At 45.6% G+C, this 14381-nt stretch overlaps 1 protein-coding gene across 1 annotated transcript in view; it reads right to left on the reverse strand.

Moving 5' to 3' along the window:
* The window catches only part of Hlcs (holocarboxylase synthetase), a 213156-nt gene that overhangs the window by 189212 nt on the left and 9563 nt on the right, over window positions 1–14381 (reverse strand). Inside the window, exons 3-4 of the mRNA XM_008853031.3 lie at window positions 5260–5422; window positions 3735–4681 (exon numbers count right to left, since the gene is read on the reverse strand). Of these exons, the coding sequence (XP_008851253.2) occupies window positions 3735–4681; window positions 5260–5422 (1110 nt within the window). The remainder of the gene's footprint in view (window positions 1–3734; window positions 4682–5259; window positions 5423–14381) is intronic.

Genomic DNA, 14381 nt, shown 5'->3' on the forward strand with positions numbered 1-14381 from the left:
GGCTGGGATGCCCCCACCTAGTGCACAGCTGTGCTCGGCCCTTGAAGTTCTCTGCCTCCTCTTACTGGGTTACATCATTACTAGATTTCTTACAGAGATGAAGCCTCTGAAATTGAACAGAGAAAGAAGAAACTAATCAGCCTGTACTAATATTTATGGGTTGATCTCTGTGAGGTAGCAAAGCCGCAGGGGTCTGAGGAGGAAACAGTGACCCTGCCACACAGAAGACTGGAAGTCGTTTACAATCAAAAATGACATCCTAATCCTCTGGATCTGAGTTCTGAACCCGCATCATATTGCCTTTCTTTTCCTAGGGCAACGCACTGTAGTATCAAGTTTTATGATAGTACTGGGGTCAATTTAAATGGAGCAGCAGGCAGATGTGCCACAGAACTCAGAGAAATGGATCGCAACGGTGCCGAATCAATTTTCTAGTACTAGTCTATGCACGGAGGTGGTACAAATTATTCTTCAGAGCTGAATTATGGCTGAAGGAAGTGGGGTTTTTAAGTGGATTTTCTGAGAACGCATGGTTACTATAGTGACCATATTTGCAGATAAAAAGGTAAGAGAAACCTTTATTAGGCCCCCAGAAACTAACCCATGTGGCTTGCAGTCCTACAGGAAGCCTACTTGTGATACACATGCACATCTGTCTCAGTGTCCAGATTTCTGAATTTTAAGTATCTCTGCCTGAGAATTATCTTAAGTACAAACGTGTTAAAGAGCAAAGAAACAAGAGCTGGGGGTAAGTGTGGAAAGCGTTCACAGTACAAGCATGAGGACCTGAGTTTAGATCCCCAGAACCCGTGTGAAGCCAGATTCAACAGTATGTGTCTGCGATCCCAGCAGACATAGCAAGATGGGAGGTGGAAACAGGAGAACCCTGGAAGCCTGAAGGTAAGCAGCTTGACATACACAGCGTTGAACAACAAAGGACCTTGTCTCAAAGCAGAAGGCGAAGACTGACACCTGATGCCAGCCTCAGGCTTCCACACAAGTATCATGACAATCACACACCTGCACTCATACACGCACACACACACACAAAACCTATACGCTCATACCCTGTCAGAGAGCATTTGGTCAGAAAACTCAAAGGACTTAGCTTCAAGGAGGGCTGGAAAGAGACAGGCAAAATGCAAACAAAATCAAAACTGAAAAAAGTTTTCTACCCAATAAAAAACGTCTGTGATGAAATGAAATTTCACACTCTTTAGAAGGTGCTTTAGTTTGTGATTAAATCCCAGAATCCTTGAGGACAAAATAATCTTATGATGTTTACAAAAACTTCTGCCCTAAAGCATTAAATATAAGCTATAAGCTGTGAGTATAATGAAATAGTCTGTCTGGTAACTGTTTGCTCAAGTCAGTGAAGAGCTAGAAGAGGGTGGGAGTGGCCAGAAAAAGCAGAGGACCCCCAGCATGTCTTTCTCACCCGAGCAGAAACATATAATCTAAGTGACCTCAACGCCCTCATTTGGAATTTTTCTCAGCACTCGGGGTTGCTGATTTTGTTTTGTTTTTAAGATTTACATATTTTTATTTTACGTGTATCAGTGTTTACCTCCGTGTCTATAAGTGCATTACATGTGTATACTGCCCACAGAGGCCAGAAGAGGGAGTTAGATGCCCTAGAAGTTACAAGCAGTTGTTAGCTACCATGTGGGTGCTGGGAACTGAACCCGGGTACCCACTCTGCAAGAACAACCAGGGCTCTTGACCACTGAGCCGTATTTTCAGCCCTAAGCACTTAAGTTTTTTTTTTAATTTTTTATTATTTTTATTTTATGTGTACACATGTATTGCCTACATGTAGGTAAGTGCACCCATGTCGTGCAATGCCCACAGAGGTCAGAAGAGGCTGTCGGATCCCCTGGAACTGGAGTTATGGACAGTTGTTAGCTGCCATGTGGATGCTGGGATTCAAACGCAGGTCTTCTGCAAGAACAGTGTTCTTAACCGATGAACCACCTCTCCAGCCCCACAGCCAGTGTTCTTTACTGTTGAGCCATCTCTCCAGCCCGTGCACTTAATTTTAAACACAAAAAATCATTAAAAAGGAATTGAGGATGTAAAAATGTGTTCTATACTAATCACATACACAATCAAGCACATCATTTTAACATGACGGTTGATGTTTGGAATCACTACTGTTGGATAGGTGAGTCCTCCAAGAGAACGAGCACTGAACCCTAAGAGACCCAGTAGACAGAGGGGGAGGCAGTCATCCCTCCCACCCAATCGGTCAGCTTCAGTTGCACAAAGGGGAGGGCCTAAGGACAGATGCTGAGGAAGCTGGGAAGAGGCAACAGATCTCAAAAAGCTCAGCCAAGATGTAGGGGAAAGAGCCCATGAATACACGCCTTTGTAAGCAACGTTCTTTCGGACACCATAGACTTTATACAAAGACCCGAATGGAATGCATAGTGTCGGTTTTGCAGTCAGGCGGTAGCACGCTTGGGTCTCCCAGGGGAGAATTTGGCATTACAACTACCCTGAGCCTTTCAACTTCCTGCACTAACCAAATGCTTAATGATATAATCAGGGTGAAAGCAGACTAGCATATTTTAGGCGATTATCAATAACGACTGAAATGAGAAAGAATTTTCTGGCTAATCCTTGATTAATCTGCAAGTTTAGTTAACTTTAATACCTCCCTCCTTGGTTCCTCAATCACAAGCGTTTTGGTAAGTCAGGGTATTTGTAAAAGCCCTGAACTAGCCTTCCACTCACCGCCAGCAGAAACTCCCAGCCAAGAACACAAGCAACGACTCGCACATAAAGTCTTGGGACTGTGTGTGATGTCTGTCTGTGTGTTGCTGTTTGTGTATCTGTGTCTGTTTGTATCTGTGTGTGTGTCTGTGTCTGTCTATGAATCTCTGTATCTATTTGCCTGTGTGTGTGTCTCTATGTCCGTGTGTCTGTGCATGTCTGTCTGTGTGTGTCTATGTATGCATGCCTGTGTGTGATGTCTCTGTGTGTCTTTGTATATGTCTACATATCTCTGTATCTGTGTGTGTGTGTGTCTCTGTGACTGTGTGTCTGTGTGTGTCTAAGTGTCTCTATATCCATGTGTATGTGTGTGTCTTTGTGTGTGTGTGTCTACATCTCTCTGTGTGTGTGCCTTTGTGTCTGATGTCTCTGTATGTCTGTGTTTGTGTATTTCTGTGTCTATGTGTGATGTCTCTGTGTGTGTCTCTGTGTCTCTGTGACTGTATGTGTGTCTAAGTATCTCTATATCTGTATGTCTCTATGTCTGTGTGTGTGTGTCTAAGTGTCTCTATACCCATGGGTGTGTCTAAGTGTCTGTCTCCATCTGTGTGTCTATGTGTCTGTGTCTGTGTGTCTGTGTGTGATGTCTCTGTGTATCTGTATGCATAACAAATGCATGTGTCTATAGAGATCACAGGACAATCTCAGCTATCACTCCTCAGATGCCGCTGTCCACCTTGTTTTTTGAAACAGGGTCTCTCACTGGCCTGGAGCTCACCAAGTAGGATACAGTGGCTGTGCAGCAAGCCCCAGGGATTTGCCTGCCTCTACCTCCCCAGCACATGTGCCACCGAGCCTGACTCGGTGTGTTCTGGGGAATCAAACTCAAGTCCTCGTGCTGATAAGGCAAACACTTCCCTGCTGAGCCACTGCCCAAGCCCCTCTTGGGACTTTTCACTGTCCAGCCTTAAAGAGCACGTTCTGTCCCAAAGAGCACCATTTCAATGTCACCCCAGTACCTGGCAGAGGACGGCCTCCCCTCCACGGGTTCCAAAAGGCACTTGCACGATCATCCTGTCTTTGTCCCCATTCTGTAAGTGGCCCTGCAGCATGCCAGGGCTGGGCTGTTCTCCAGGGTCCTCGTAATAAACATAGCCGCTGCTCAGGACGCTAAGCTGCACCTTACTCTGGTCAGCCTTGGAGAAAACCAAGTTCTGGACTGTGTTCTGCAGCATGCCCTTGCTTGTCACCTGAAAGCCACCAAACCTGAAGGAGGAAGACAGGCCCAGCACCTTCCCTCCTTGAGCGAGATAGGCCATGAATTTCTGGTACAGGCCTTCGGGGACAGGCTCCCTGGTGGCAATGACCAAGAGCAGGCAGTTGTCTGGCCATGGGTCCCTGAGGGCACTGTCTTCCTGCAGGTGGTAGAGAACATAGCTGTCGGTGTCCACACAGTCAGCCAGGACAGACTGCACCTGCTGGAGCCGGCCCAGGGCTTCCTGGCAGCTGGAGCCCACATACAGGAGGATGTTGGGTGCCTTTCCTGAGATGTTGACTCTCCTCCCTTCTCTTTCAGGGAAGAACTCACCAGCACCCCCCAAAGTGCTGCTGTGATCATAGGGAAGATCTGGAATGTTCTCTGCTGATGCAAACCTCACTGATTCAATGGTGCTGTTCTCGAGTTCTAAACACTCGTGGCAACTGGACAGGTGGAGCTGATGGTGCTCAACAGAGCCCTGCCCTGGCTCGCCATCTGCAGCCGGCCCCCTTCCAGAGACACTGCCTCTCCTTGACAGGGAACAGACTTCACGAGGAGCCTTTGAGTCACCTTGACCAGCATGCTCCATGATGTCTTGCATAGGCTCAGCCTCAGGGGAAGGTTCTGGGCTTGGCTGCAGGGCTTGGACTTGCTTGTTGGAGACCTGATCCTGGAGTTCCTTCAGAGTAGAGTCCTTCAAGTGCACTGCTAGAGCACAAACAGCAGAGAGTGTTAGTAACCACTCCGAACTGTCATATAGGTCAGCTCAGGAAGTTCCCCTGCTGCCTGCAGCCCAGGACAGCCACCTGCACACCACCCGCAACACATATACAAAACCAAAAAGAAAAAAGTGTGAGGTACGGCCAGGCACGGTGGGGTACAACTTTAATCCCAGCACTCAGAAGGCAGAGGCAGGAGGATCTCTGTGAGATTGAGGCCAGCCTGGTCTACAGAGTGAGTTCCAGGCCAGCTGGGGCTGCAGGGAGAGCCTGTCTCAAGTTAAAAGCTGTTCATTTAGAACCTCATCGTAGCACCAGCAGAATAGTTCTGGTGTAACGATGAACATTTTGGTCTAAGAACTCTTAATAGACTACAACATACCTCCTGCCCTCCCCACAACCCTGACAAGTGTATGAATTTTATACTATTATGGTTAGATCAAATCTGTTGGCTAAAACTGAAAATAAACACTTCCCTAAGTCATACCCACAGACATTCACAACTGTCCTCAGTCAAGTCACTTGTGATATCCAGCTGGAAGGGAAATATTTCCTCAAGTTACTTACAAACAATCTTTTGGGGTATCAGTCCATTATCCATTTGCAGTCTGTCTTCCATGAATGCCACTCCCAGCTTGCTGAAGTCATCCACACTTGCTTCAGCAATTAATTGGTAGGGATCCCCAGGTCGGCAGGCTAACGGCAAACAACAGTCGGACCATCTTACAACCTGAGAAGAGAGAAGACGGGAAGAGGTGGGAAAAGAGCTGCTGAAATTTCCCACGTCTAAAACGACCAAACACCGTGCTTCCCCTTCAGCTTCCTCGGCATCGAACTACAATCAGACACAAAGCATTATAGATATGGACGTTTATTAACAGCGAAGATGTTACAACTCAAATATTCTCGCTTTGACCTAACAACAGTTCTCATGAAACACTAAGAACCTGTCATTTAAATGTAACTGAACTTGGGAATGGAGAGATGGCTCAGAAGTTAGGGGCACTGGTTGCTCTTGCAGAGGACCCGAATTTGGTTCCCAGCACCCACATGGCAGCTAACACCCATCAGTAGCTCCAGTTCTGGGGGATCCAACCCCCTCTTCTGACCTCCATGGGCATTTTATGCACATGGTGCACTTACATGCAGGCAAAACACTCAAACACATATAACTTAAAATTAAAATATTTAAAAGTAAACTCTTCCCAAGTACCTCGATGTAAGCCTCTAATACCAGCAGCACTTAGGAGGCTGAGGCAGGGGCACCTAGAGTTAAAAAGCCAACATTGGGGGCTGGAGAGATTGCTCAGTGGTTAGAGCATTGGCTGCTCTTGCAGAAGACCCGGGTTCTATTTCCAGCACCCACATGACAGCTAACAACCGTCTGTAACTCCAGTTCCAAAGGAATCTAACCTCTTCTGACCTCTGCAGGCATTGCATGACATGGGTGCACTCACATACATGCAGTCAATATATTCATACACATAAAAATGATAAATAAAACATTGTTTTAAAAGCCAACATGTCAAAAATATTTGGGAGCTTTTATCTAATCCTTAAAAGATTTTAGGGTTACCTTTTTAGGAGGGAATATTAGAGTAGCCAAAAGCCCCATAAAAAAAATAATAAATCAAAGAAGAAAGAGTACATGAAGTTATCAGAAAAAAGTGATGGGGAGATATGGGAGGAGTTGGAGGGGAGGGGTGGGCATGGATTTGATACAAACACCTTATATGCATGTATGAAAGTCTCAATAAATTATTTGTTTAAAAAAAAAGAAAAATATAAAATATAAAAGCCAACATGGGCCACACAGCAGGACCCTGTCTCAAGTCTCAATTGCTTTACAACTAAAAGGGGACAAGGTCTTTAGGTCTTTATGGCACCGGAGAAAAGGTCAAGTCCAAAATACCCACTGATGTAAAAGGAACCCTGTCCACCCACCAGTTGTTCTCAAGTAAGTGTGGTCCAAGGTGAGTGCTGCGTTCAGGAATAGGAGCTGTCAAACACACTTCCCTGGAGACCCTGCTGCACGCTATAGAGAGGGGACACCATCAACAGTTCACACTGTCACCACATGGGGGCGACAGATACAATAGCAGAGGAAGTGCAGCTTTGAATCCTCCCACCTTGCATCCAAGAATTCTGGCAGGGGCAAGGAAGACGCACCATCTCTAAGGAGGAAAAGGAGCCTGTTGGGGAGAAACCTTGGGGGGGGGGTCTGATTCAAACTCCACTCATCACCACTCCCTGGCCCTGAGCAAGCCTCTACAGCCTCAGTATCCACATTTGTAAAGCAGAAATAATAATGAATATCACCTTAGGTCATACATAATGCCTCTGGGGCCTGGAGAGATGGTTCAGTCCTCACAAGCACTAGCCACTGAGTCAGAGGACTGGAGTGGTTCCCAGCACCCAGGTCCAGCAGTTTCCAACCACCTGCAACTCCAAGTCCAAGGGATTCAATGCTCTTGTCTGGCCACACACACACACACACACAGGCACACACGCATACATGTAAACAAATAAAATAAATACCTTTTTTAAATAAAGAGTATATGTAAATCCCCAGGGGAGAGCTTAGGATAAAGTGCCTAGTCATTGAGAGCAGGTGTCTGTGAACAACAGTGATCACGGCAGTCTCTCTCTAAGACCTTATGAACATATTGCCCCACATTTCGTAATCAGACATAGTTGTGAATTCCATTCTTTGGGGGGGAGGGAGGTTGTGACAGGGTCTCCCTGTAGTCCCAGCTGGCCTGAAACTCACTATGTAGACCAGGCTGGCCCCAATCTCACAAAGATCTACCTGCCTCTGCCTCCCAAGTGCTGGGATTAAAGGCATGTGCCACCATGCCCAGCTATAAATAAAATTTTTAAATGAAAGAAATAAAGAAAAAGTAAAAAGCGGTCTGGAGAAATGGCTCAGTAAAGAGCACTGGCTGTTCTTCCAGAGGACCCAGGTTCGGTTTCCAGCACCCACCTAGTTGCTCACAACCATCTGTAACTCCAATTCCAGGGCTCCAACACCCTCTTCTGGCCTCCACCAGCACTGCACCCACAGGTGCACTTACATATATGCAGCAAAACTTCTGAACCATCTCTCCAGTCCCTACTCATACACATAAAGTAAAAATAATGAATCAAAAATAAAAATACAGTGCAAAGAAAATATTTGCAATCATATATAAACTCCTACAACTCAACAGTAAGAAAGCAAATAATTTTGAAATTGACAGAGATTTAAACAGACATTTTACACACACACACACACACACACACACACACACACACACACACACACATCCCCAATAAGCAAAGGAAATACAAATCAAAACTTCAATGAGCTATCACCTCTATACTCACTGGATAGCTATCATAAAAAAATACAAGCAATAACAAGTGTTAAGGATAATGAAATTAGAAATCCAGGGCTGGTGGGATTGCTCAGCAGGTAAAAGGACTAGCCACCAAGTCTGATGACCTGATCACCAAATCTGATCCCCAGGACCCACACAGTGGAAGGAGAGAACCAACTCCTGCACATTGTCCTCTGACCTCCACACTTGCCCCATGGCATGTCTGTGCATGCACACACACACAATACACACAAACACTACATATGCATATATATACAAAAAAGAATAAATGCAATAAAATAAACTCTTTTTATTATTTTTATGTGTATGTGTGTATTGCCTGCATGTAGGTAAGTACACCCATGTCGTGCAGTGCCCATGGAGAAGAGACTGGACAGTTGAGAAGTTATGGACAGTTGTTAGCTGCCATGTGGGTGCTGGGACTCAAACCTGGGTCTTCTGTAAGAACAGTGTTCTTAACCGCTGAGCCATCTCTCCAGCCCCATTTCCAGACTATTTTAGGACAGCCTTGTTAATAAGAAGATCACGATCAATGTTCTAGACTTGAACCCTGCACCTCTGGTTAACTGTTTTCTGGCCCCAGGGGCACTGGCCTGCTCTGAGCTTTGAATTCCTGTCTGTAAGACGGACTGTAAGATCACACACTGCCTATGTGGGAAGTTTCCAGGGAGAGCTAAATGGGCTCATCCTTAAAGTGCCAGGTCCATACCAGGGCACTCTTATTATCCCAAAACATGAAGTTCTTAGAACAGTATTATCAATGCACAAAAACTAACTTTTGGAGGTGTGAAAGGTGCCTTAGACACTGCAATCATTTCTGGCCCCCAAGACTCAACCCTACCCACAAAACCTTATTACTTAATATTCTTAGATCTAAGTTCTATTTTTTTTTCCTTAGAGAAACAATAATGACAGATGTTAAGAAGCACTTTTAGGGGCTGGAGAGATGGCTCAGTGGTCATGAGCACTGGCTACTTTTCCAGAGGACCCAGGTTGGGTCCCAGAACCCATATGGCAGCTCATAATCATCCGTAACTCCAGTTCCAGGGGATCCAACACCCTCTTCTGGCCTTCATGGGCATTGCACATACATGGTGCACTACATACATGCAGCCAAAGCACTCATACACATTAAAGAAAAATAAATTTAAAAGAAAAATAAAAAGAAGCACTTTTAGAGGATTTAAAAGGGTAAATGATAACCACAACCTTTGTGACCAGTAACAGATGTAGAACAGTGGAGGGTTTTCTTTTAGGTCTATGCATAGCCGTCTTCCACCTCATCACCTAATTTTCCATCTCCCAGACACAGAGCCCACACACAGGCTTCATCTAGAAGGCTCTGGCTGACCAGCGTTCATTAGAATTCCACATTTCAAAACTGGCATCCTAAGCTGGGCACAATGGCTCACACCTGGAATCCCAGCACTTGGGAAACTGAGGCAGGAGGATTGCCCTGAGTTCAAGGCCTACTTGGGCTACATAGAGAGTTCCAGGCCAGCCTAAGCTACAGAATGAGACTCTGTCTTTAAACATTTTTTTTTACTTAAAATTGAAAGCACGTCCACACACATATGACCACACATGCATGCACACCACACACATGCACTTGAGAAAAAAAAAAAAAAAAGAAAAAGAAATTTTAAAACCTGACAGCTTGGATGTCAGGATGAGGATTGAAGCTTACAACTTAGACACATACTGTGCTGATGTCCGGCCCAAGCTAACCCTGAGCAAGGGCAAATTTTTCAGATGAAGGTAGGTGGGAAACAGGTCAAGGAACAGTGCAAACCCTGCCGCCTACACCAGGCTAACAGCACCGTGGCTGTTGGCTGCCACCAGCTGTGAGGAATACGAAGCACTCAGTCAACAGACTCGCAGAATCTAGCTGCTCAAACTGACTAGGCGCCTGCTGACTGCAGGTGAAAGGAGTCAATAATTAGACTCTCACAGGCCTGGGAAGGAGAGATGCCGCCACAGGACAAAGGAAGGAAGGGGAAGGACAGGAAAGGGCCACTGAACAACAGCCACACATCCCTGATCAAGTTTCTTAGCTATGCCTACTATTTCCTCACCGAAGCGCACTTCCTTTCTCTAGGAGCGAGGTCTGAGGGCCACAGACCATGTAAACTCTTTCAAGCAGCACAGGGTGCGCCAATCAAAGCAAAGCCTGATACTTCATGGAGGGGGATCACCTTCCCGCAGACAAAAGCAAACGGGACACTTCAAATTTGCACAGGGAGACAGAGAGAAAGGGGAAGTCAAGCAAAAGGCTTACTCTCAAAGATCAAAGCTAAGGAAACCCTGGCTGGCCCTAAACGCAATGACTTCCTCTCCTGCCTGACAGGCAGAAATCTGTTCAATCATGGGAATCTATTCAGTCACTGACGTGCTGGAATCAATGTTAGGACTTAGGACATCTCCACTGCAGTCCAAGGCGCAGCCAGGAGTGAGACACCAGGTACAAGTCTCATGCCTGGCTCCGGCAAACAGGTGCTAAACCTAAGCTCTGCAGCAGTGGGGACAGAAATCTCAACAACCAGACCTTTGTGAGGTGGAGGCCAGCCTGGTCTATATAGCAAGTTCCAGGCCAGCTGGGGCTCCAGGGAGACCCTGCCTCAAACACACACTAAAAGAAATCCCAACAACCCATTCGGTTGCCCAGGTTGGTACTGTGCTGATTTCTCTGGTGTGCGTTGTTTATCCTCTACTGGATCATCTGAAATGCATGTTGTGTTGCTGAAAGTTCTAGGAAGCGGTGCGTGGCGGCGCATGCATGTGACCCCAGCAGTGCAGAAGCGGCAGCAGAAGCTGGTTCCTGGCAGCCCTGGTTGCACAGTGAGACCCTGGCTAAAAAAAAATACAGCTGAATGTGATGGTACACACCTGGAATCTCAGCATTCCTGAAGCTGCCAGGAGTTTGAGGCCAACCTGGGCTATATAGCAAGAATATGTCTCAAAAAATGAAAACATAAAACAAAACAAAAAGGTTGCAATAACAAATCAGATGGAGAAACAGAGGCGAGCTGAATGCTGTAGCGGGTAAAGAATTCGCACTAAGGAGGTTTATCCTGGACTTTCAGCTACTGTGGCTGCCTTTCAGGTTTGGAGGCAGTGTAATGGTTTGATATGAAATGTCTGCACAGGTTTGCCTGTTGAACACTTGGTCCTTAGCTAATGGTGCTATTTTGAGAAGTTGTATTGATTTTAGGAGACAGGGACTAAGTTGTAGGTCACTTGGGGGTAGGTCCTTGGGGCTGTGTCTTGTCCCAGACACCCTTACTTCCCTCCCCCCACCATCTGTCATGAGCTGAACAGCATCTGCCACACACTCCTGCCTCACCACGTGCATTTTAGACAACTTCATCCAGGTTGGAGCCTAAAGTCCTAACTAAAGTGCAATTTTTGATTTATGCAGTGCGCATTTGCTGTACTATTTAAGAATGTTCAAGTCTGCCAAGTAAACAGGTAAAACATTCATGAATTAAACTCTGTGTACCTTATCTTATGATTGCAAAGAGAGTCAGAAGCCTGTACGACATATTAAAGGCAGACCAAGTGGGACATATGTGGGTTAGGCATGAATGCAGTAAGTATTATTACGTGGAGTCAGAAAGTCAGAAAGTGACCAACTGTGATGGTAAATCTTGTCAGCTTGAATGGATATAGCATCACCTATGAGACATGCCCCTGGACTTGTCTGTGAGGGAGCTTCCAGAGCAGTTTAACTGAGGAGGGGATTCCCACCCTAAGCACAGGTGGGCTTATTCCATGGATAGGGACCCAGTCTGGATAAAAGGACAGAAGAAAAAGTCAGGTGAGTGTCAGCAACCATGCCTCTGCTTCCTGGTCTGCCAAGATGTATGCAATCAGCCTCACTGACCAGAGGCCGCAGCCTCTGGCGGGCTCCAGCCATGATGAACTGTGTCCTCAAACTGTGCACCCAAATAAACTCTTCCTACCTTCGGTTGCTTCCTGTCAGATATTTGGTCAGAGCAAGGAGAAAACTGAGACATAAATCACACCACCTCCAGACTTGCAGTTATGTCATCCTTAAACCAACGCCCCACTGTCACCTCATGTAAACTCTGCACAGAAACTCAGAGCAGCGCTTCTGAGCAGATCACTGTAAGCCACAGCCGTTGCTGGTGTACACACCACATCAGGCAGAGCAAGAGTGTGGTGGCTACAGGAACCTGATCTGATGAGCCACTAGTCACTGGAACCTCATGGTTGGTGGGAAAGGCTGATGCAGCAGAGGGAGGAACAGGATGTTTGAACACCACACAGCACATGTTCCGAATGTGTGGTCCTTCCATTGCATCTGATCCCAAATGCTGCCTGACCTCACATCTCTCCTCTCGCTTCTTGCTGTATGTTTGAATTAACAAGCTGTGATTGAATGCGAGCATCTCAACTTAGTCTGCCAGCCTCTCTGTTCTGTGGCCATGGGGACAGCCTGTGAACCATATCCCTGGAAGCTACCAGTGCATCGAGGTAACTGTTCACACAAAACTCCACACCAGCTTTCCCCTCTGGTCTTCCTCTGGGACACTCCTTAACAGCCAGCAGTTAAAACATATGCTGTGCCCCAGGTAAATGTTCTCCTTGGTTCTCCGGCCCCCATGCTGTTCTACCTCAGAAGCCTCTTCCTTCCTCTTCACCTCACTCCTGGCTTTCCCCTAAAATTCAGAGAGTCAGGCTGGGAAAATGACTCAGAGGATGAAGTACCGACCCCAGGGTTTGGAACCCCAGAACCCACATAAAGCTGTATGTGGTAGTGCACATCTGTAATTCCAGTTGGCCTACAGAGCAATGGGGGGCAGGGATTTCCGAGAGGTCTGGTGTATGCAGTGGTGAACAACAAAAGATCTGCCTCAAATAAAGCAGAAGGCTAGGACTGACATTTGAGGTTGTGCTTTGACCTTTACACATGTGCAGTGGCATACACACATACACACGCCTGCGCGCGCACACACACACACACACACACACACACACACAAAATTAACAGGCATTCCATAAACCTTGAATGAATGAATGCCTCGACAGAGTACAGAGAACCTAAATAAATTTTCTTCAACAAAAGGACTGCATGAGTTCTTGAGGTCACCAATGGAGCTGAATCCACCTTTGCCTTGTTGGTCTTTATTTGATAGGTTGTTATTTTGTACCTAGACAAACAGTTCAGTAAGTGTCTGTGAATAAGTAAGAGAGTGAAAATATGACTATGTGCATGTTACATTTTGAAAACCGAATTCCCAAGATTCAGGCATGCACTGTTTGGGGGTTCTATACAATGGCCACAAATCAAAGCCTGAGGGCATCTGATCCTCATCTGACTTGGGCCTCTGTGAGAACTACTGAAGACAAAAGCAATCTGGCCATTCCAATATAAAATCAAAAGAGAGAACCGGAAGCATAGAGGAAGCAGATTTTCATGCCCCAAAAGTAAACCACAAAGACACATAAAGTTCACAAAAAGGAGACCTAAACTTGAAGGCCTGAGTCTCACACAAGAATCAGAAACTACAAAAGAGATTCTCATGCCAAAACCACAGAGAAAACATAATAACATGAAAAACGAAAATAACATATCTCCTCAAATACCAATAGTCCTCTAGAGGAGTACAATGAGAACCCCCTAGAGATAATGCAGGACATGGAACCCAAAAGAACAATTATAAACATGATAAAAGAATTCAGGCATACAAACAAAGATATCAAAGACCTGAAGGAAGATAGGGAAAAATTTCTGAATGAATTCAAAAAAGAGCTAGAAATATTGAAGAATACTCAGGCTGAAATGAAGAAGGAAGTGAAACACTCAGTAAGCCAATTAGAAATGACAGGAGAAAGCCTCACCAATAGGATGAACGAAATGGAAAACAGAGTATCAAGACTGGGAGATAAAGTGGATGAACTAGACCACTCAAGCAATGCCATTATGAAAAATTTACAAAAGTACAAGAATGGAATATGCAGGAATTGTGTGACACAATAAAAAGACCAAACTTACGGATCATAGGCATACAGGAAGGAGAAGAATCCCAAGATAATGGCACGGACCAGATCTTCAACAGAATCATGGAAGAAAATTTCCCAAAATTAAAGAAAGACATGCCCATACAAACACAAAAAGCATACAGAACACCAAACAGACAGGACCAAAAAAGAAACTCTCCACAGCACATCACAGTAAAAACACTACACGTACAAACAAAGAGACAATACTGAAAGCTGCAAAAGAGAAACAACAAGTCACATATAAAGGAAAACCCATTAGGATTACAGCTGACTTTTCAGTGT

This window comes from Nannospalax galili, unplaced genomic scaffold (assembly GCF_000622305.1).
Source record: "Nannospalax galili isolate Female #2095 unplaced genomic scaffold, S.galili_v1.0 scaffold447, whole genome shotgun sequence".
In the NCBI taxonomy this organism is placed as follows: Eukaryota; Metazoa; Chordata; class Mammalia; order Rodentia; family Spalacidae; genus Nannospalax; species Nannospalax galili.